At 39.5% G+C, this 24,955-nt stretch overlaps 1 protein-coding gene across 2 annotated transcripts in view; it reads right to left on the bottom strand.

The window, feature by feature from the left end:
- Positions 1-24,955, bottom strand: part of LOC146870692 (uncharacterized) — a 40,602-nt gene that overhangs the window by 5,744 nt on the left and 9,903 nt on the right. For both annotated transcript variants that reach the window (XM_085599705.1, XM_085599706.1), the window contains exons 3-5: positions 17,732-17,759; positions 3,265-3,702; positions 158-373 (exon numbers count right to left, since the gene is read on the bottom strand). In XM_085599705.1, the coding sequence (XP_085455831.1) occupies positions 158-373; positions 3,265-3,702 (654 nt within the window). In that variant the 5' untranslated portion in view covers positions 17,732-17,759. The remainder of the gene's footprint in view (positions 1-157; positions 374-3,264; positions 3,703-17,731; positions 17,760-24,955) is intronic.

Below are 24,955 nucleotides of genomic sequence, written 5' to 3'. Positions count from 1 at the left end.
CAGGTATTTGGTTGTTAAGTTTGGTTTTTTTATTACTGTTTTTAGAATGATGCAGCGATCTTTGTCCATATATCATACAGCAATTTTGGTTGTTGATTGTTAGTTCATGCTTGCATGCTGTTATTTTTCTGATATTTATTTTGCTCTTTGTACTTACTTGGTATTGTGTATTCCGAGCTGAATTTAATACTTTTTGCCCATTAAACTCATGCACAGTTAGGTGAGTCATTTTAATGTATCTTCCAAGCTGCATTGGGAAATCTGTTGCTTCTCTCCATAGAGTTATTTTAACGGAGTCTGTTGTATCATTTACAGTGATGGATTTCAGTTTAGTTTCTTGACCTCCAATAAATATCGTTTTAGTTGTTTCTTCCTGCAAAATAGAATTATATTGTTAAGTGGTTGTATTTGTATAACGATTGTTACAATTCAATGTTGGTGCGCTTTAGGATGTAATTACAATGGAGGAGTGCTTAACAGTTGTAAGATACATAAAAATAGCGATGTTTTGGGGTGTTTACTAATAAGTACCATTGTGTATAATTACAGGCAAACAATATTGGCATTATGGTGTTGGTAATTATTTACAAAATGAGAAGGTAACATTTGTAATTTATATACTCTATGTAATAAGATAGCAACTGTAAACTTAATGACATCCTTCATATTGGTGATGTACCTAAGTAGTTTTATTTAACTTAGTTGTGGCGTTATACTTTATTATAGTGTAGTAGGATTGTTCTTAATTTGTGAAGGTAGGTAAAACAAGAGATGTTTGTGGGTGGGGTTATTTTTTATTACTGTATATAAATTATGTGAAATGAGAATGTTATTATTTAACAAAGGAAATATAGGCTTTATTAAAAGATCCCTTACTCATTAACCTAGTTGGTGGTATGCTTCATTATTGGGGTTCCACCTTTGGATTTGAATGCTATTTAAGTGTGCTTCAACATTTGATGAGAGTGGAGCAGGAATGTTTTTATCACTTTTTTGCTAAATTTAGAAAGAGAGCACTTTTGGGTGTGTTTTGGGGGGGGGGGTGGAGGTTAGTTTCAATCACTGTGGGGCATAGGTACTTGTTAAAGAAAGTATTAATTTCCAGGTTATTATATGATCTGTTCTTGTAAGGAACATAAAAAGTGATATTTTTTGGGTGTGGCTATTATTAATTACTCTGGGGTAGATGTACTTATAATTAGTTGTAATATGGTTTTGGAAATAATCTATAAGATGATAAGCTAACTATAAGAATGTCCTAATAGCTTTTGTAAAAAGATCCTCTAACTTTTAATGTGATTGGCTACATGCTTTTTATGGGGTTCTACTTAAGTATCGCTTTAATTTGGTTGTGCCCTAATAGTTTATTATAGTGTAGGATGATTGTTTTTAACAGTTTGGGGAGGTAGGTAATATGAGTGCAGTTCTTGGGGTTACTCTTTATCAGTTGATATAAAATATCTGAAGGTAATTTTGCAAGAAAGGAAACACAGGCTTTAGTAAAAGACCCCTCACTCATTAACCTAGTGGTGACATGCTTCATCATTGGGGTCCCACCTAAGTAGCTGAATGCTATTTAGGTGTGCTTCAACACCCGATTACAGTGGAGCAGGATTGTTGTATTCCTTTTTGTAAATAACTTAGAAAGAGACCATTTTGTGGGGGGTGTTGTGGTGGGGGAGGTGTTGCTTTAATAATCCTGGGGTTATAAGTACTTGGCTAAAGTAGTTATTATGGTGATGCAAAATATTTGGGAAGCCTACTACCCTATATAGGTAATACAGTCTGTATTAAAAGAAACCTTACTCTCCAACTTAGTTACATGCTTTATTATTGTGGTTCCATATAAGAAGTTGTATGCAATATATGTGTGCAAAACCTGTTACAGTGGAGCAGGATTGGCTGTATCATTGCGATGAAGCAGTTTAATAATAGCTTTTTTCCAGAGGTGGTGGGTGGTGTGTTCCTGTTAATCATGCAGTAAAAAATTGCTTATAACAATAGGCTCAATTATGCTTATCTAAAATGCGAATGAGATGAGGAGTTTATTATCCTAAGTGGGAAATACAGCCTTTGTGTGAATACAGTTACTTATTCATTTCGTTTGTATATGCTTTATTATTAATGCTTTTTCCAAGTAGCTGTATACAAGTGTGGTGGGCTGCAACACCTGTTTACAGTGGAGCGGGTTTTTTTTATGATTCTGTGAAAGCAGCTTTAAAAGAGAGGTTTGTTGGTATTTTGCTTTGGGGGGGGGGGGTTAACTTTAATCACCCTGGAGTGTTAGTACTGGAATAGGCAAGTAGTTATTATGTTGCTGTAAATGATGTATGAGATATGCTAAAAAATCTTATAAAGGAAAGCTGGCCTTTATTAAAAGACCCCTCACTCATCAACCTAGTAGTGACATGCTTCATCATTGGGGTTTGAGCAAGTAGTTAAATGCAACTTAGGTATGCTTTAACACCTGATTACAGTGGAGTTGGCTTTTTTTTTTATAAGTCTATGTATGAATAGTAAAATCATAGTTTGGGGGGTTTGCTTTAATTTTTACTCTTTTTAGTACCGTGGAAATATAGTATACATGCAGATATGAAATATTGTACACAAACTGAAGGTTTTGTTATACAAAGGTAATGCAGCTTTTGCTAAAACACGCATCATGTATGGAGCTATGTTATGCTTCATTTGGGGTTTTATTCAAGTTGCTGTATGCAACTTATATGTGTTGTCAGCCGTGATAACAGTATGTTATCTTTGTGATATAAATACTAGTTTGTTTATAGGTGTGTTTGTTTGCAAGTAAGCGTTTTGTGTTAATTTAGGTCTTTGTTGCAAAAAGTATTTGTATAGTAAAGGCATAATTTAAGTCTCAAAAGTAACAGTAGTTAAATTGCTAACCTGTAATATGTTGTTTTTTAATTTGGAATGATAGCGTATGACAGAGAAACTTTTATCATGATATTATGTGTGTTAATTGTTATATAGATATTTATGCTTACATATATACTTGCTTATATTTACACATATATGTACATATGTGTATATATGTGTGTATATTTGTTATACATGTATATATATACCAAAATATATGCTTATATATGTGTTTATATGTGCATATACATTAATATATATATGTAGACACACATATTGTATATAAACATGCCGAGAAAGCAACTTTTGTATGCAATTTTATTGTATTGTATTTACTGTAGCTAAATTTCTGTTACTTTTTAAAGCATATTTATTTAGTAATTAACGCACCTCTGATATTGTCCCAGATATGCTCATTAGTGATTTTAAGTTTGCTTCTCTGATTGTTTTGATTGGTGATAGTGGTGGCGCAGGTGGTTGCAGAATGTATTCAGCTTCTTGAATAATCGCCTGTGGTATACTTAATGCTGGCATTCTGGATATTTTGGTCTGCTTGGTTAAGATTACAACATTGTTCTTAATAAGAAAATTTCGGATGATAATTCCATTGTTTTCTTTTGTTTGGCTGAAATAATCGTCATTGTAGCAAGTAGCTTTAATTGATGCACTCTCGTCTGCTAGAGCCAGATGATATAATATTCTGTTTTCTTGTTTAGCATTTCTGTAGTGGGTTTTGCTCGAACATTTAATTATGTTAGCACGTATAGCCTTTTGGTAAGGTTTGCTTTCTTCGTGCTTTGTTTGCTTAATTTCTTCTATGGAAATCATCTGAAATGAGAAAAAATATGTGAGCATACATTCTGAACAATAATTTGCTGAATAGTTTATGTATCTGAAATCAGAGAAGCATAGTAATCATACATATTGCATTTCAAACAGCTATCCATAAGGCTTTATGATCACTGTAATATGACTCTAATGTACCTTAGTGCTGTAAATCTCCATTAGTATATATACGATCTAGTATTGAGTTGTAGTCTGTGTGTAGTTTTGTATTTTTTAGTCACAGTTAAATTGGTTGTGCATATACTGTAATAGTAGTGTTGTGTATTGTGTCTCTTTTGTTAAATCTATGTTGAAGTAGCCCATGATAATATATTTATAATCAGGGTAGAAGTTCAATATGGGTGTTAATACTGTTAACAGTGTTTGTATATGTACATGTGGTGGCTTGTATAGTATTATAAATAAGTATTTGGTATTATTAAGCTGTTTTGTGAAATGTAAAATGTCAATATTGTGGCGTGTTTCATATATTGGCAATAAGAAAATCTCTTTTATAATAAATTGCTATTCCATGCTTTGTTTGCTAATTATGGAACTTATCAAATATTAATAGTTGATATTGCGCAATTTGAAAATTAGTTGCATCTGCTTTCTTAGTTGTGTTTATTTCTGTGAGGCATATGATATCAGCATTCATGATATTATTGTCTGATATTATTGCAGTGTAATTTTTTTTGTAGTGAGCGTATGTTATGTACAATTATATATTATATTACAATGTTGGTTGTACTGACTGATTTGTGGGACTGATATTTGCAATTGTCTATTAGCTCTTAATCTGCTCATTTCTTCATGTACTTTTGGATGTACAACTATCTTGTCCTTATTAAAGTTTTTTATATATATGTTGGATAATGATTTTGCTCTGCTTAAAGCTACATAATGTAAGTGATGTGTTTTGCTATTGTTAAAGTGGATATAAAGTGGTTCTATGGTTTCCCCTTGTGTCCTATGTATAGTACGTGCAGATGATTGTCGTAAGGGGAATTGCTTGCGTATAATAGTGATGCATTTTTGTGTAAATTGGAAATGTCGTGATATAGCATGAATAGGTGTCAAATGTGGCAAAATGGTTCTGTGATATATGTGTCTATTTTCCTGCCTTGTTGTTTTTCCAACGTTCTCATTATCAAAACTAATCCATATAACATTTAGGGTGTTGTTGATAGTTTCTACTAATTCCACTATACCAGTTGCACCATTAGATAAACCATTAACATTTATATTACAAGTTAGATCATATCACAATTTCAATGCAATATGTAATATGTATGGAAGGCCCATTGTTTTAGTTGGATCTGTGGGTAATTGTTTGAGTATTTTTTTTCCTTGCTCTGTTAGATCAGATGCAACTGTATCCACGGTGTTTGATGAGTAAAGAGGGTAGTTGACTATATGTACTTCATTATTAACGTTATTAACTTCTTTGTTTGTTGACATAATATAAGGTATAGTTTTGCTAATGTCTATAGGTGGGTCTAATTCTCGTGATTGTATCTGTATTATGTTTGTATTTGTTTGTTTTCCTTCTCTTAATCTGTTCAGTAGTTCAGCAAATGGCAGGTCATTTATTTGCATCATAATTTTAGTTAGTTCATAAAGGTTGGAAATGTGTTTGCCATAAGTTAGTACTTATTGGCCGATATGAATGTCTTGAATTTTCGAATATGTATGTGTCAAAAACTGGTTTTAATAGATATAAATCTCCAATAGCTAAAATGGAGATCCCTCCAAAGGGCATGTTAGACATTTTTATTTCATGCAATCTATTATGTATAAAATTGAACATAATTGTTCCTACCATTGATATTTCATCAATTATTAGTAACTTAAGGGGCATTAATTCGTTTTGTAGCGTACTCCTGTTTTCATTAGTTAATGTTTTCCCATTAATGTTATGTGCTGCTTTGCCTGTTAGAGCCATCAGTAAAACATATGTTATCTGGATTTTCTCCTGCTTTTGTATTGAAGTAACGTATTAAGGTTTGGTAAAGTGCAGTAATAAGGAAGCTTTTCCCAACTCCTGCACCACCAGTACAAAATGTGTAGCAGGGTGTTTCTTTGGTTTTTATCCAATGTAAGTGATGGTATATAAAGTTGAGTTGTTCTGTAGTGAGATTTTGCATTATAGTATTGTATTGATCATTTGGTAGTATAATATTAGTTAGTGCTTCTTCTACAGTTGTACTTCTTATGCCGAAATCTAATGACAGGTCATATATTAGTTGTTCATTCACTTGGCCTTCATTACATATGGTGTTTAGTGTTTCTGTAGACATTGGATCTATTGGTAATGTGGGCATTGTATCTTTGTCTGGATTGCTATTAGGTGTGAGTGTTTGATTATGCTCATTATATCTGTTATAATTTAAGTCAACTGTGTCTTTAAATTGTAGATATTGTTCATAATATGTTTCCTTATTACCAATTGCAATTCCCTATGATAATTTCCAGAGTCAATTGTTTCATTAAATCGGCAATATCGAATGATTTTGGGTTTTTTGCGTTTTACATAGTCTGTTGCTGTTGTTTCATATTGGAAATTAATCTCAAGTTCTTCCTCATCTGAGGCGTAAAAGTTATTTTCAGTGAGGAAATTTTCATTGTCAGTTTCTTTTTTATACCTTATACCTTTTAGTTGTTTTTTTGCATTATACATGGATGCATAGTAAGCTAATGTACATTTTTCCAATGGTTTAGGTCGTTTGCTCTACTTTACAATAACATTATCATATTGTATGCTACTGGATATGTATCTGGCAATGAATTTATAGTATGCATGTCTCTCAATAAGTATGTACGCTTTTCTGGGGGGCTAGTATTAATGAATATAAATGATCTTGAACTTTTACGTAAAGGAATTTGTAGTATTAGATATGCTGCTTCCTGTACACTTATTTCTGTACAGTTTAAGAATTTGTTTCCTATGTGCTTAAGTTGTTCTTTAATATCTGCATTATGATATACTTCTTTTGCTGCTTGTGCAATTATTCTGCTCCTTCCTGTAGGAAGGTGGATATCTGACTATGGTTACCCCCAACTTTTTGCCTAGTGTCTAGCTGGTTTTTCGACTTAGTTGGCCTGAGATCCTGCCATTCAGGGTCTCAGGCTGTCCGTTCTCTCTTTAAAATGGACTCCATGTACCCTAGGTACATTCCCAATTGGTAAGGATCACCTTATTGGACCCTGTACAGTGTACCCTAGGTACCGAGGGCATAGGTGTACCCTAGGCCTCCCAGGGGCTGCAGCATGTATTATGCCACCCCTGGTCTGGCCTTCCAATCAGACACCACTGACTGATCACTCAGCTGGGGCAAGGTCGTGTAATCACCCCTTGCTTAGATATAGTATGCCTATATCTACCCTTATATATAGACACATGTGTACCTATCAGTCACTCCTATGGCAGGCCTTAACAATCCCGGAGGCAGAGTGCTTGGTCACCTGTGAGATGGTGCTCTAGCATGAGCTGAGCCTGTCTGCAGCTTTCGGAACCATGTCCTTATAGCTGTTCTATGATATAGCCTACCATATACTCTTAAAGTGCCTTATAATCTTAAACGGTTATGGTAACTATGGTTTGGCTTTATCAAAACATGCCGTGTAAGGTGTCTAACACTTTGGAATAATACCCCCATACCATTTCTGGTGATGAGGATATTATTCCTCCCTTCTAGAGGGAGAGACATGTTAAAATCCTAATTTGCTGTTTAACTCTAACCAAAGCCTCAGCATCACAAAATGGATGCTGCTGCCACAGACACGAGTCTGACCTCCTGCTGCTGGGAGTGATCCCGGCAAGGGAGGCTTGGACAATAGGTTTCCTGCTTGGGGAGGTGCTAGCACCTCCCCAGACAGACTTTAGTGTATTGGGGCAGGGAGGGCTGAAAGGAATGAGACATGCCTGGGGCACACAAGGTGTCCCATGCATAGTCCAGTTCAAACCGGTGCTGGGGCACACCAGCCCCAGTCCTGGCACGAAACTGGACAAAGGGAAGGGGGTGTAACCACCCCCCTCCCAGGTCCCACCCATAAGGCGTGACCTAGCAGGTAACCCAGCCCCCCAGATTAGTATAAGAATGGTAGCTGGGCCCCAGGAGATTAGATTATCCTGAACCTGCAACTTGAACAGAAACTCTGGACCTTCGACATTCGACGAAAGAAGAAGACTGAAGAATCTCCCTTGTGGCCAAGGAGTGGCTACCCTGTGCAAACAGGCACCATCAAGAGACTACCCTTTGCTTTGCTGAAGTTCTATGAGGGACCGACTGCAGAGCCCGACCAGAGCCTTGACTTCCAGACTTATCCGACCCTGATCCACATCCACAGCCGAGCTGAGATCCGTGGAGGCGACGAGAGATGTGGGACCGGCTACCTGGGAAAAGTGGCTAGTATCTTCCAGCGCAGCTTCTGAGGCACCCTTGAAGTTGTGCACCGGGGATTGAGAAGCCCCAACCCCAAGCACCATCTGCACCGAAGAGCAGCCCCCCACACTCCACGAGTTCTGCGTGGGGCCCTTCTGCATTTTCCTGCTTGACGCGTCTGTCCGGTTGCTTGCCCGTTGGCTAGTGGCCTTTGTGACGACGCATCCAGAAATCTTAACCACTGGTTTGGCTCCTCCAGACTGGCTCCCGCTTCCTTGCAAAAGAGAAGCACCCCAGACCTTCCTGGTCTGCACCAGAAGCAAGTCCTCCGTTCTTCGTGGGTTCCGCTTGCCAAGGCTTGGTGAGTCCTAGTCCATCTTCGACGCCGCCGACAGCAAGAGCCTTCGTGGGACAGCTCGCCTCCTGGTCCTGGTCATCCTCGACATTCCCTGGTCCTCGTGGCTGCAGCGACAAGCTTCACCTTCACCTGCAATCTTCACGACATCGCCTGGTTCCTTCCTGGTTCCACGTGGTCACTGGCTAGTGACCTTGACTCTGTCCCTTCTGCTTGCAGGTCTCCTCTCTTCTTGATCCCAGCCTTGGGATCCACCGGACACTCTTCACTGACTGCCTGTCAGCAACTTTCCTTCAGGCATCCATAGAAGTCCACGACGAAACCCGACGCAAGTTCACACCTATGCACCCGCAGCCTGTGGGCTAGGTAACTTGGGTACTTTGGTGCTCACAAGGGTAGTGACTATCCTAGGGTCTAGTTCCCGAGTCTCGACTCTCTAGCTGCTTCAGAAGTGTCCTTAAACTGTTAATTGCTAACAACTACTATTTCTATTGACTTTTACGCATTACGCGTGAGTGTTTCTACTCTGCACCTGAATCCCGTGGGCCTCCCACTTCCTAACTGTTGCTAGTGTAGTGTAGCCCCAGCGATTCCCTAGGCCTAGGCCTATTCTATTTCCGTGACAGTGGTCCTTATTTCACTTACTTAGTATATGGTTTGCGTGGCCCCTAGGGCCTAACTGTATTACTTACCTGTGTGACTTAATGTATGCTTAAATAAGACTGTGTTGTACTTACCTCTAATCTCATAAAGAGTGCTGAGGGTTTGACTAGAATAAATACACTTTATTTTATATATATATCTGTTGTGGTGTCCTTTCATTTGGTATTCAAGGGATTATATATGGTATCACAGCTGGCTTCACATGCCATTCAGAGTTTAGCCTAAGACTGCTCTTGTCCATGCTACCACTAGGATAGCTGGTCTATAAGGTTGACTTTACAACCAATCACCATAAGGGTATTTGGACTGATATAAGGTGTACACTAGAACTAGTGACATCCTACATCAGGCCAACTTCTCACATTGGTGAGCAGCGGTTGGGATCTGAGCTTGCTGTTGTAATACCATTGTAATCATGAGATACTAAATTGAAAGATCACACAGATATTGTTTAGGTACATATAACATAGATTATAATACTTAAGTCCTACTGGACTTAGTGGTTGTAGGTTGAAGGGAGTAACACACCCTGACTACAACTACTAGAGAGGTTTAGTAGATACAACTAGTGTAGGTAGGTGCACACACCACACCCTCACTAGAATCATGTCCCTGAATGGAGATCACACTGATACTCCCTCAGGAGAGGAGAATCCTGGACAGATTCCCTCTAGATATGATGCATTCACTTTCCAGGAGATGAGACAACTGTGTACCTCCAGGAGATTAAAACAGGGTTCCAGCCCTACCCTTAGACAGCTAGTGGAGCTTCTGGAGGCCTATGATGCTGAAAGAGCTGACAAGTATGGTGCCATAGCTGTAGATAAGGGCCTCCCCTCCACAGAAGAGACCCCTGACTTAACTGATATAGATGAGTTAGAAGAGACCTCAGAGGAAGAGGGAGGTAGCAAGACCCCAGTCAGAAGACTTAGTCAGGCTAATTTAAGCTTGCATGGGAGCTTGCATGGGAGCTTTCCTTACAGGCCCCCAAGTAATCTTAAAAAGAGAGATAGGAGGGGTAGATCTCCCTCAGGGGACTCTCTCCACTCCTATCACTCAAGAAGCTCCAATGCTTCATCCCACAGGGGGATGACTTCCCCCCAAAGGAGAGAGCATGAGGCCAGAATGAAGGAAGCCAAACTGAGGATTGAAAGGGAAGAACTTGCCCTTGCCAAAGAGAAGCTTGCTCTGGCCAGAGAGCAAAAATTGTGTGGGTCAGAACCCACTGGTGGCAGCAACATTCCTAGAGATAGGGATAGGTCTTATGACCATAGAAACCTAAGCAAGATAGTCCCCCCTTATCAGAATGGCGATGACATCCACAAGTGGATGACTGCTTTGGAGAGGGCCTGCAAAGTACAGCAGGTACCCCAGAGTCAGTGGGCAGCTATCTTGTGGCTCTCCTTTTCTGACAAAGGTAGAGACAAGCTCCTCACAGTCAGTGATGAGGATGCTAACAATTACAAAGTCCTGAAGAGTGCTCTGATAGATGGGTTTGGCTTAACCACTGAGCAATATAGGTTGTTGTTCAGAGACACCCAGAAGACACAGACACAGGACTGGTCTGATTTTGTGGATTGTGCCACTAAGGCTTTGGAAGGTTGGTTAACTGGCAGCAAGGTGCAGGACTATACAGGATTGTACAACTTGATTATGAGGGAGCAGATCCTTAGTAATTGTCAGAACCAGCTTCTCCATCAACACCTGGTAGACTCAGATTTGACCTCTCCCCAAGAATTGGGAAAGAGGGCAGATAAATGGGTCAGGACCAGGATTAGGCCTAAAAATCAGGGTGGTGACCAAAAGAAAGATACCACCAAGCCTCAAGAGAAGGGTGGGGATACATCAAAAGATAAATCTTCCTCAGGGCCCCAAAACTCCACACAGGGTGGTGGGTCCCAAGCTCCCTCCTCTACCACAGTTAAAAAGCCTTACTGCCATGAGTGTAAAACTCCTGGGCATTGGAAAACTGACAGCAGTTGCCCAAAGGCTAAAAACAAAACTGTTCCTCCAACTACTCCTGTCACACCACCTATTACTGTCAGCAGTAATCCCCCAGGTGGTGAGAGTGCCCCCAAAAATTTGGTTGGGTTTTCTTGGGAAACACAGGGGGACCCTGGCTTAGCCAATTCCCCTACAGCAGCTACTCTTGTCTGTGATGGTGGCATGGGGTTTGCCAACTTCACTGCCTGTCCCAACACTTTGGGTAGGTACAGACAGGAGCCCTACATCAATGGTAGAAAAGCTGAGGCCTACAGAGACACTGGAGCTAGCATCACTATGGTGGCCCATAGGCTAGTTCCCTCTGAGCAGCTTTTGCCTGGTTTCTCATACCAGGTAACTAACATTGATGGCAAACAGAACAGTCATCCCATGGCAGAGGTATGTCTCAGCTGGGGAGGTGTCACTGGCCCTAAAAGGGTGGCAGTGTCTCCAACCTTGCCTGTGGACTGCTTACTGGGGAATGACTTAGAACTCTCAGCTTGGGCTGGAGTTGAACAAGACACCCATTCTAAAATGGTAGGCCTTTCACAAAAGGGTAGTGGGGTTGTGCCAGCCACAACCCCTGTCCAAGTACATTTCCTCCCTGAAAAGGTTGGAAGGGCAGTGGTAGCCACAGCCCAGGCAAAGACAGACTTCCCTGTAGAGATTGGCAGAGCTGTGACAGTCACAGCTCAAACCCAAACTGAGTGCCTCCCTGAAAAGGTTGGCAAGGCTGTAATGGTCTCAGCCCATACTCAGACTGACATAGGTGTAGTGAAGCTTGAAACTATGGATCACTCCACACAAACAGAGAGTAGTGGGGAGGAAGAAAAGTCTCCCTCTCCCCAGACATTAGGAAAAGGTCAGCCTCCTCAGGGATCTGACCTCACCCCTTGTGAAGGAACTGCCCCAGAGGTAGCCAGGCCTGGCCTGGCAGAGCCTCTGATGTCAGTGGCCCCTTCCAAGGTGGGACCCAGTCTGGTGCAGGTAGCCTGCCTCTCTCTACCCTGCCTCAGTCAGCCCAGGGCTGCAGAGGGCAGGGAGGTCAGTGGACCCCAAGAGGGCCCCTGTCCACAAGAGCCCCCCATCAAAAGAATGAGGATTGCCTGGCTAGTAGCCCTAGCCAGGTGATGGGTAAAAACATTCCTGAGGGATCCCCTTTACAGGTAGTTAGGGACCTCCCCCAGAGGGATTCTGTTGGGCACAGGCAAACATGGGACCTTAGGGCCCCAAACCTGACCTGTCCCTCCAGTAAGCCCACAAAAGGGACCCAGCCTCCAGCTTTAGGTAGCCAGAGGCTGACCCTGAGAGCACAGTGCAACTCAGTGAAAGAAAGAAAGGCATCCATGGTGGAGGATAATTGGAGGAAGCTGAGGCCTCACTTTGAGGACACTCACTTCAGTACTCCATCTCAACACCAGCCTTTTACTTTGCAAAGACACACCAAAGGTAGAGATTCCCTATGGTGGAGACCCTATGATACCTTTAGGATGAGGGATTGCTTAGTGGACCATGAGACAGGGGGTAACCATGCCAGTGCTGGTTCTTCCTTATATGGCCACTTAGGCAATAGAGGCTTACCTTGTCAAGGCCAGCCTTATCTCCTTTCGTTTGGGGGGGGGGGGTTGTGTAGGAAGGTGGATATCTGACTATGGTTACCCCCAACTTTTTGCCTAGTGTCTAGCTGGTTTTTCGACTTAGTTGGCCTGAGATCCTGCCATTCAGGGTCTCAGGCTGTCTGCTCTCTCTTTAAAATGGACTCCATGTACCCTAGGTACATTCCCAATTGGTAAGGATCACCTTATTGGACCCTGTACAGTGTACCCTAAGTACCCAGGGCATAGGTGTACCCTAGGCCTCCCAGGGGCTGCAGCATGTATTATGCCACCCCTGGTCTGGCCTTCCAATCAGACACCACTGGCTTATCACTCAGCTGGGGCAAGGTCGTGTAATCACCCCTTGCTTAGATATAGTATGCCTATATCTACCCTTATATCTAGACACATGTGTACCTATCAGTCACTCCTATGGCAGGCCTTAACAATCCTGGAGGCAGAGTGCTTGGTCACCTGTGAGATGGTGCTCTAGCATGAGCTGAGCCTGTCTGCAGCTTTCGGAACCATGTCCTTATAGCTGTTCTATGATATAGCCTACCATATACTCTTAAAGTGCCTTATAATCTTAAACGGTTATGGTAACTATGGTTTGGCTTTATCAAAACATGTCGTGTAAAGTGTCTAACACTTTGGAATAATACCCCCATACCATTTCTGGTGATGAGGATATTATTCCTCCCTTCTAGAGGGAGAGACATGTTAAAATCCTACTTTGCTGTTTAACTCTAACCAAAGCCTCAGCATCACAAAATGGATGCTGCTGCCACAGACACGAGTCTGACCTCCTGCTGCTGGGAGTGATCCCGGCAAGGGAGGCTTGAACAATAGGTTTCCTGCTTGGGGAGGTGCTAGCACCTCCCCAGACAGTCTTTAGTGTATTGGGGCAGGGAGGGCTGAAAGGAATGAGACATGCCTGGGGCACACAAGGTGTCCCATGCATAGTCCAGTTCAAACCGGTGCTGGTGCACACCAGCCCCAGTCCTGGCACGAAACTGGACAAAGGGAAGGGGGTGTAACCACCCCCCTCCCAGGTCCCACCCATAAGGCGTGACCTAGCAGGTAACCCAGCCCCCCAGATTAGTATAAGAGTGGTAGCTGGGCCCCAAGAGATTAGATTATCCTGAACCTGCAACTTGAACAGAAACTCTGGACCTTCGACATTCGACGAAAGAAGAAGACTGAAAAATCTCCCTTGTGGCCAAGGAGTGGCTACCCTGTGCAAACAGGCACCATCAAGAGACTACCCTTTGCTTTGCTGAAGTTCTACGAGGGACCGACTGCAGAGCACGACCAGAGCCTTGACTTCCAGACCTCTCCGACCCTGATCCACATCCACAGCCGAGCTGAGATCCGTGGAGGCGACGAGAGACGTGGGACCGGCTACCTGGGAAAAGTGGCTAGTATCTTCCAGCGCAGCTTCTGAGGCACCCTCGAAGTTGTGCACCGGGGATTGAGAAGCCCCAATCCCAAGCACCATCTGCACCGAAGAGCAGCCCCCCACACTCCACGAGTCCTAACTGGCTAGTGACCTTGACTCTGTCCCTTCTGCTTGCAGGTCTCCTCTCTTCTTGATCCCAGCCTTGGGATCCACCGGACACTCTTCACTGACTGCCTCTCAGCAACTTTCGTTCAGGCATCCATAGAAGTCCACGACGAAACCCGACGCAAGTTCACACCTATGCACCCGCAGCCTGTGGGCTAGGTAACTTGGGTACTTCGGTGCTCACAAGAGTAGTCACTATCCTAGGGTCTAGTTCCCGAGTCTCGACTCTCTAGCTGCTTCAGAAGTGTCCTTAAACTGTTAATTGCTAACAACTACTATTTCTATCGACTTTTACGCATTACACATGAGTGTTTCCACTCTGCACCTGAATCCCGTGGGCCTCCCACTTCCTAACTGTTGCTAGTGTAGTGTAGCCCCAGCGATTCCCTAGGCCTAGGCCTATCGTATTTCCGTGACAGTGGTCCTTATACCACTTACTTAGTATATGGTTTGCGTGGCCCCTAGGGCCTAACTGTATTACTTACCTGTGTGACTTAATGTATGCTTAAATAAGACTGTGTTGTACTTACCTCTAATCTTATAAAGAGTGCTGAGGGTTTGACTAGAATAAATACACTTTATTTTATATATATATCTGTTGTGGTGTCCTTTCATTTGGTATTCAAGAGATTATATATGGTATCACAGCTGGCTTCACATGCCATTCAGAGTTTAGCCTAAGACTGCTCTTGTCCATGCTACAACTAGGATAGCTGGTCTATAAGGTTGACTTTACAACCAATCACCATAAGGGTATTTGGACTGATATAAGGTGTACACTAGAACTAGTGACATCCTACATCAGGCCAACTTCTCACACTTCCGCGTTGTGATTTACTAATATATGAAACAATATATACTGCACATGCATATGCATCTAGTATGTATTGTATATCTATGTTTGCTTGCCATGCTTGTAAAATTGTAGCATTGTAGTTATTAATAAAGTACTTTTTTCTATAATAGATTGGATACATATAAGATATTGTTGTATATCTAGTTGCATATAATCTAAAAATTGACTAAATGTGTAACTTTGAAAGTCTTGTGTGTTTATAGTTGCATGTATGACTTCTATTTGCTGTAGGAGTTCTTTATTTGTTTTGTCTAGTGGTAATGGTTCTAGTATAAAAGTTTCTGGCATTGGATATTTTGGGTACTGATACTTGCATGTTCTTTTTTGCTTGATGCGGCAATATTTTGTATGGCCATGTCGCTGCAAGAGTAGTAAAGGTTCTATATATCGATCTTGTATTTTTGCACGTCACATACTTATTTGTGAAAGTGATAGCTTTGTTTAGTTCTGATGTTTCATATTGTGGAGCATTTTCTATCCATATTAAAGCGTGTATATGTGGGGATCCGCGTTGTTGGAATTCAACTCTATAAAAGTAATTATTATTTTTCCAATTGGGTTCCTAACTTGGAAGTCAAAATGTCTTGCACATGTTATTGGATTCTGTTGTATTAATGTGCATTTTGTTTCCCATGCCATGTTTTGTGCATCCTTTCCTTTTTTCAATGCGCAATAATATGTTGATTAAATGATACCATTTTGTTTCTGCAGCTGATAATGTTAAAAAAAAAAGGTTGGGATTCCTATTTGTCTGATCATAGCAAAAAGGTCTTTTTTGCAATGCTCCCAAAATGGTGGCGAACTGCGAATAGTTTTAAGTATTTTGTAACCCTCATTAAATTGCAAAATGGAATCTAATCTTTGTTTGATGTCTTTTGCAGTTATGACTGCCCTTATTAAAGTATTTTCTAAGTGATATGTATATTTTGCTTTGTATTTGTTTAATATGTAATTTTTTAATTTAAAGAATACATTTGTAATGGATTTTGCTACTCTTCTGTCTTGACTTCTTAATTCCCATTGACAGATTGTGCTGTAATGTATTGGTACACGCCTATCTTTATTGGTAGGCCTTCGCTCTCCACAAAATATTGTTGGAAAAGCTAAATATTCAGAGTCTTTATCTTCATATGGACCTCTTGGTGTGTTATATTCTGCAGGTGCTAGACTTAAGATATTAATGTTTTCTGTAGTAATAGTTTCATTAGTTAACATAGTATTCAAGTTTCCTGCTGCAATGTTATCTGAGAAATCAGATGTATTGTTTGTATCAGTAGTTTCAGTAGAAAGCATTATATTTTCTGGTACATATTCCCAATCTGGATTATTAGTGACTCCATATTCTTGGTACATAGTGCTCTTATTTGCTAAGTATAGAGCAGCACGCTTTACTTTATTTGGTCTAACATTCTCAAAATGTGTATAAGATTTGTAACTTAATTTTCTTTTTAGTTTTTTGGGAATTGTCATGTTATCATGTATTTGCCTAAGTAATATAGTAACTGTAGTCATTACATCTGCACCTGTAAATGATTTTTGGAACCCACGAGGCAGTGTTCTGATTTGTAAAAAGGGTATTCTTGGTGAGACTAGTCTTTCCTCATTGTAGATTGCTGCTCTGCATCCATTATTATGTGTTTTGCTGATATTATTTTTAACTGTTTCTATACGAGTTCTGACTATGTGTGTAGAAGATATTGGACATGCTTCAGTAGAATGCACATAAATGGGTTTGGTTGTTACATTACCTGCATTTTTTTTTATGAGGTAGCAATGCCTTATGCAGTGTATTTATTTTAATTGTATTTATATTTATGGGAGTTAGTTCAAATGCTACGCAATTAGTATTTGGTTGCTTTATAGCATTTGCAAGTTTAGTAATGTATTCTATCAGTTTTTCAAAAGCCATTTGTATAGTAATACATGTTCCATTTGGGTGAGGCACCCCTTCGTTATCACGGCTATGTGAATCAAATACATAGTATGAATTGTTATTGTTTATAATGGATATGACATACATATCCATACAAAGTAATACTGCTGGACGTAAATTTAGCGAAGTTTTTAATGCTGTTTGTATATTTGGATACAATGGATCAAATGGTTGTAATATGTTCCAATAATAAGGTTTACTAAGCTTAATAGAGTAGATGTTATTATTGTGTCGTATAAAACTTGGTAAATCATCTGGATGCATAAGTTGTTCTTTATTAATAGAATGCATTTCTGTATATAAAGCATCACCCAAGTCCATAATGTAAATCTTCTACAGTCCATGTATTTACCAGCTTGTAGTAGTTGTGTATTATTGCAAATGTGCTATTTGGTAAGCATTGTTTGCCTCTTGAATTGTGCGCAAATTTTTGATTGCCTTGGTGATAATCTGCTTGTATTAATTTAATCATTTCTATATTAATATTAAATATGTGTTTTATGATTGTTTAATAAAACAGGATCCTATAAGTATGGTACAGATATTTGTAATTGTATCTATGCTATTTTATTTAGATACATATACATATGTTTGTGTATTTTGCTATGTGCATATATAATAATGTGTGTGTTGAGAGATTCTTTGCGTGCTTCCCTAGTTAGAGGTGTGTAAGAAAAAAAGGAGTAAATTATTTTTACCGTGATGTTTTGATAGTGTATTACAAACCTGTGGAAGAATAAGAAAAACAAGTGTTAATTAAGTATATATTAATTAACATTAATTCAATGTATTAGAACAAAGAATGAAAGACAAAGAGCACGAATGAGAATGGAACAGAAATAATCAAATGAAAGAGTGAATAAGAGTGAGTAATAAAGAAAGGAAGAAAGAGAAATAATATAGGAAGGGAAGATAGAGGAAAACAGGGAATTGCAAGAAAGATATAATAGGAAATGTAGACAGGAATGATCGTAAAGAGGGGAAAAGAAATGTATCTAAATAAGTAGAAAGCTAGTAATGGGATGTGCACTAATGTTACCCTCAATCACAGGGGGAAGATATGCTACATATCTGAATGTAAGAGAGAGAAAGACAGAGTGAAAGAAAAATAATGAAAAGGAAATTGCAAGAAAGCAAAGGCCAACCAACGAATAGTTTAATGTGATGTTATATGTACAGTTTGAAAACAGTGCAAATATTAGCATGGTGTGTAGTTGTGTTAATGGCATATGTGTGTTTAACTTGTCACAGGCACTTAAGTGGGGCATGCTCCATGGTAGGGCTGCTTGTAAAAGTGTTTGGCATTGGTGTTGGTGTTTTTCCAGTTTGTATGCTATGATAGCAGCTCAAGCAAGGTAAGTGATGGTGGTTCACATACTTTTTTGTGTTTGTTTTGCAGGCGGAGAACAGGCTGTGTATGGAGAAGAGAGTAGCATGGAATAAGTTTTGGTATGTATGCGTTGATGGCAGTTCAGGTAAGGTACATGATGGTGGTTGTGATACTAATGTTCTTTTTTGTTTTTTTTGCAGGCAAAGCGTCAGTTGTGTATAGAGAAGATTATAGGGTATGGACTGTGCGATTTTTGTGGTACGTATGCCCCAATGCCAGCTGTAGTAAGGTAAGTGATGGTGGTTTGACTAAGCTCTCCTTTTGTCTGTTTTGCAGATGGAGCCTCAGCCATGTATGGAGATGGAATGGCGTATACTGTGGGTTGTACACAGTAGGTATGCATTGATATTAGTGTATGTTTGTAGTGTTGTATATTAAGTAAGGTAAGCAATGTTGGGTCTGTGTTTGTAATGTTTTGTTTTGCAGGTGGAGCCGTGGCTGTGTATGGAGGGGTGAGCAGCGTGGACTGTGGGTTCTATGTGGTAAGTATGCACTGATACCAGTGCATGGGTTAGTGATGCTATATTAAGTAAGGTAAGCAATGTTGGATGTGTTTGTTGGGTTTTCTCTGTGGTTACTTTGCAGGTGGTTGTAGATGTTTTAAATGGAGGGACAGTAGTGAAAATTGTGTGCTTTAGGTGGCATGTTTTTTTTACTAGACATGTAAAGTAGATGGCACTTAGTTGTACTGCTTTGTAAATGTTTTGTTACAAATGTGTTTTGTTATAATAGCCTATTTTTGTAGCTGATAGGGAAAAGTATGTGTTGTAGATAGGCAGAGTACAGCAATGTTAGTGTAAGTACAAGAAATTGTAATAAAAGAAAATAAAAAAACTAGAAATAAAGATAAAGAATTTGAATAAGAGAAAAAAAAAATTATTAAAGTTAATAGTGACATATTGAATAGAAAGAAATGTGATAGAAAGGAGAGTAAAAAATGAGAGCCTAATTGAAAGACAGAAGAAAAAACAAGAGAAAGGGAAAGAAGTGCTTAAAAGCAAGAATGAATAAAAGAAGCAGAGGAGAGCATGAAAGAAGAATGGTTAATAATTAGAGGGAAGGTGTAAGAGAAAGAGTAAGAGTTATTGTTAAAAAGTAAGAAAAGATAATTATAAAGTAATAAAAGGACAATAAAAAAGACAGAAATAGAGAAAGAGAAAGATAGAAAGGTAAAATTGGAAAGAGGTAAAAAGTAAAGGAGGACTAAAGAGAAAGAAGAGTGCGCAAACATAGTGTTTTATGTTTGATGGCATGCGTTGTGTGTTGTAATACTGCCCTCACTCACACAAGTGTGACTTGCTTCATCATAGGGCTGCTTACAAAACACCCAAACGTAGCCACGCAACGGGTGGAGCAATAGGGATGGGGGAAGGATGTAAGAGAGAGAGAGAAATGTAAAGTAACTGAAAAGTAAGAGATGAAGTTTGAAAAAACAAAGATAACGCAGAGAAAGAAAAAAAAGAAAGGGAAAGATAAAAAAGAGAAAGAGCAAGAAAGCAAGAGTGGAAATAGAAGGTGAAAGAGATCGAGAAAGGAAAACAATGGAAAAAAGGCAAACTTTTAAAAGAAAGACAGAAAGAAATGAATGTTAAAAGCGAAAGCAATAGTGATGAGGAAAGTGAAAGCAACAAATAGTTTTATGTGATAAATTTTGTAGCACTAAGTTGAAATGTGAACATTAGCATAGTACGTAATTGTGTTTGATAACATATGTTGTGTGCGTTAATACTGCCTATAGGAACTGGAGTGCAACATGCTCTATGATGGGGCTGATTGCAAAACTGTTTAACATAGGCACAGAGTTGCAGCAATAGAGAGTGTGGAGTTGATACAGTTTGAAATGAACTAGCATAACAATAGCAAATTTGGAAGATAGCAAGGAAGAAAAGTCCTGTGGCTATAAGCTGTGTATGGAGGAGAGAGCAGTGTGGACTGTTTGTTTTGTGCAGTAAGTATGCATTAACGACAGCTCTAGTAATGTAAGTAATGGCGGTTTAGTATTAATGTTTTTCTTCTGCTTGTTTTGGAGTTGGAGCCCAGGTTGTGTATGTAGGAGAGAGCGAGGTGTACTGTGTGTTTATGTGGTCTGTATAGATCAGGGGTCTCCAACGAGTAGCTCGGGAGCTACTGGTAGCCCGCCAGTACCCTGAAAGTAGCTCTCAGAGTTGAAGACAAGCCAAGACAATCTCAGAGAGTCTATGCATATTAAAGAAGGCAGCACCGCTCATCTCAAAACACTTAGAGTGAAATCGAACCAAACCAATAGCAGACCCTTTTAATAACACTCAAACACAAACTGAGTTGGGTTATGAGTCTGCCACATGACCGTCTGTATCCACTCTAACTCTAAATCACAAGGAGATTGGCCATGTTATACGCCCTGCTCTTTCAGTCCCAGCACATATGTGAACAATTCATTATCAAAGAATGACAGTAGTAATCAGTGCTGACCCACCAAAGTGTAGGACTTAGGAGCCAGAGAGAAAATTTGTTAGGAGCATGATCAACCCAAGAGCTGAGAGGAGCAGTGTATGGATCCAAAGCAAATAAAAAATAATAGCCTCATCTGCATTTATTTATGTGTTGTCTGTCTGACATGGTGTCGCTCCCTGATAAACAGTGTTTCCTGGAAGCTACGTCTAGAGTCCAGGACCGTCAAATGTGTATGTTGGCCTGCATCATAAGGGTTTTATCTTTGGAGCAATTGTTTCCGTTCATGGCATAATAGTGCCCATGCTGTAATAATGGTCATCCTGGACTATTACGGGTATTTTTTAGTGTAGTTTTCCAATACCGGCGGATATCATTGACATATTGACTGGCCTACTGTTAGCCACCCCTGACAAAATGATGACTGTTTCTTGCATAAAAATAGCCATAACTGATATACGTTGGGCATCCTGGATGTTATGGCGCCCAGCCTTGGTACGTTGGCCCTGGTATAACTGTGGGCATTATTTGCATACCAAAAGCATACTTGGTACCATGGTGAAAATCCATTACCTATAATTGTAATACCTGGGCACTTTAAGCAGAATCTGTCTATGTGAGGCATTTTTACATGATAGTTCTGATATTTGTGGATTGTGTGTTTTCTAAAATTGAAAACTGATATTTTAATGCCAAAATATGTTTTTTTAGAAAAGTTTTTTATTCTGGAAACTGAGTTTGTTTGCCCAAAATGACAAGTGGTATTTGATGGAAAAAAAATTGTATTTTCAATAACTAATATGCTGACGAAGACAAAATATTTTATTTCAAAAACACATTTAAAGTTGATAGCCTAATGCTAATTCCGGCGGGTTGTGGGGGACTTACTGCTCTAGTTCTGTCCTCTGTGCCGCAGAGAATTTGATAATTTGAATGTAACTTCATTAGTGAGGGGGTGGCATTTAATAGTGAGAAATGCTTTCCTGCTATTTCTGCTGGTAACCTTATCTTGAATGCTTGGGTGATTACTACTGACAATCCTGCTTAGGGTGGTCATAGTGTAATGTTAACACATGTTACCGCTACTTTACAGAGATGACATATGCTAGTAGCTCAGCAGGACTTTCCTTGAGCAGAAGTAGCTCTCAACACAGAAAAGGCTGGAGACCAATGGTATAGATGATGCCAGCTCAAGTAAGGCAAGTGATGGCAGCTGTGTTACTAATGCTGTCTTTATGTTTGTTTTGCAGATGGAGTCCAAACTGTGTATGGTAGAACCTGCATGGACTGGTGTTTTTGCAGTATGTATGCTATAATACTAGCTCTAGTAAGGTAAGTGATAATGGTTTTGTTACTTCTTTTTGTTTGTTTTGTAGGTGGAGAATAGGCTGTGTATGGTAGAGAGTGGCAAGGACTAAGTTTTCTGTGGTATAAAAAATGAAAGACCAAATGAAAGACAGAAAAGAAAAACAAGAGATAGGAAAAGCAAGAGCTTAAAAGCAAGACTAAGTAAAAGAAGCAGAAAGAAGCATTTAAGAAGACTAATAAAGTTAATAAATGTGAGAAAAAGTGTAAGAGAAGGAGTAAGAAATATTGGGGAAAAGGTATGAAAAGAAGATGATTATAAAGCAAGAAAAAGATATTAAGAAAGACATAAATAGAGAGAATGAATGATAGAAATGTAAAATGGGAAAGAGTCAAAAAGGAAAGGAGGGCAAAGAGAAAGAAGAAGACAATGTGGCGCAATAACTGTTATTATTTAAAGAAGTGTGCATGAGCACAGTGTGTAGTTGTGTTTGATGGCATGCGTTGTGTGTTGTAATACTGCCCTCACTTACACAAGTGTGACATGCTTCATCATAGGGCTGCTTACAAAACAGCCAAACGTAGCCATGCAGAGGGTGGAGCAATAGGGAAGGGGGAATATGTAAGAGAGAGAGAAATGAATAGTAATTGTAAAGTAAGAGATAAAGCCTGTAAAAACAAAAATAATGCAGAGATAGGAAAAAAAGAAAGGGAAAGATAAAGAAAGAGAGCAAGAAAGCAAGAGCGGAAATAGAAGGTGAAAAGATAGAGATAAGAAAAGAAAAGGAAAAAAAGAAAGCAAATTTTCAAAAGAAACGTCGAACAAAATGAATGTCAAAAGCAAAAGAAATAGTGATTAGGAAAGTGAAAGCAACAAATATAATAATGTGATGGTTTTTGTAGTAATGTAAACATTGGCAGTATGGTATTGTGTTTGATAGCATATGTTTTGTGTGCTAATACTGCTTACAGGCACTGGAGTGCAACATGCTCCATGATAGGGCTGATTTCAAAAGTGGTTAACATAGGCACACAGTGGAAGCAATAGAGAGTGTGGAGCTGATACAGAATGAAATGATAGAGCATAATGATAGCAAGGAATAGAAAGATAGTTAGAAAGAAAACAATTGTTTCAATAAGTTGTGTATAAAGGAGAGCGCAGTGTGGACAGTTTGTTTTCCGCAGTAAGTATGCAGTAATGCCAGCTCAAGTAAAGGTAGTAATAATAGTTTAGTATTAATGCTTTTCTTCTGGTTGTTTTGCAGCTGGAGTCCAGGTTGCGTATGTAGGAGAAGCGAAGCAGACTGTGTGTTTATGTGGTCTGTATAGATAATGCCTGCTCATGTAAGGCAAGATGGCAGCTTTGTATAATACTGTCTTTATGGTTGTTTTGCAGGTGGAGCACAGGCTGTGTATTGTGGAGATCTGTGTGGACTGGTGGTTTGGCAGTAAGTATGCTATGATAGTAGTTGAAATAAGGTAAGTGATGGTGGTTCTCTTAGTTCTTTGTGTTTGTTTTGCAGGCGGAGAATAGTGAGTATGGAGGAGAGAGTTGCATGGACTAACTTTTGTGTGGTATGTATGCTTTGATGCCAGTTCAGGTAAGGTAAGTAATGGTGGTCCTGGTAGTATGTTGTTTTTTTGTTTGATTTGCAGGGAAAGCCTGAGTTGTGCATAGAGAATATTATGCGGTGTGGAGTGTGAGGTTTGTGTGGTACATATGCTCCAATGCTAGCTGTAGTAAGGTAAGTGATGGTGGTTCTGAAACTAATGCTCTCTTTTTGTTTGTTTTGCAGGTGGAACCTTGGCCACATATGGAGGGGAGAGCGGCGTAAACTGTGGGTTGTAAGCGATAGGGATGCAGTGATATTAGTGTATGTTTGTCCAGATGCTATATTAAGTAAGGTAAGCAATGCTGGGCATGTTTCCAAATGTTCTCTTTTGCAGGTGGAGCCGTGGCTGTTTATGGAGGTGGGAGCGGCATGGACTGTGAGTTGTATGCGGTAGGTATGCACTAATATTAATACATAATGTAGTGATGCTATATTAAGTAAGTTAAGCAATGCTGGCTTTGGCTGGTTATGTTTTCATTGTGGTTACTTTGCAGGTGAGCGTAGATGTTTTAATGAAGGGACAGTAGTGAGAACTGTGCACTTTAGGTGGTATGATTATAGCTTCCTAGACACGGAAAGTAGGTGGCATTTAGTTGTACTGCTTTGTTAATGTATTTGTTACAAATGTGTTTTTGGTGCAATAGCCTCTTTGTAGCTGATAGGGAAAAGTGTGTGTTGTAGATAGGTATAGCACAGCAATGCCAGTGTAAGTACAAGAAATGGCAATAAAAGAAACTTTAAAAAGCTAGAAAAAAAGATAAAGAATGTGCAACAGAGGAAATAATTAAGTAAAATGAATAGTGACAGATTGAATAGAAAGAAATGTGTTAAAAGGAGAGTAATACAGGAAAGACCAAGGGAAAGACAGGGGAAAAAACAAGAGAAAGGGAAAGCAAGAGCTTAAAAGCAAGTATGAATAAAAGTAGCGGATGAGAGCATGAAAGAAGATTGGTAAAGGTAATGATAATAGGAAAAGTGTGAGTGAAGCAGTAAGTGATAATGTGAAAAAGGTAGGAAGGGAAGATGATTATAAAGTAAGAAAAAGATAATAAAAAAGACAGAGATAGAGAAAAAGAAAGATAGGAATGTAAATAGGGAAGAGTTAAAAAGCAAAGGTGGGCTAAAGAGAAAGAAAAGGATAATGTGTTGCAATAACTGTTATTATTTAAAGATGTATGCATGAG

This window comes from Triturus cristatus, chromosome 1_1, assembly GCF_964204655.1.
Source record: "Triturus cristatus chromosome 1_1, aTriCri1.1, whole genome shotgun sequence".
Taxonomy (NCBI): Eukaryota; Metazoa; Chordata; class Amphibia; order Caudata; family Salamandridae; genus Triturus; species Triturus cristatus.
The sequence above is the reverse complement of the archived record's forward strand: the minus strand, read 5'-3'. Positions and strand labels throughout refer to the sequence as shown.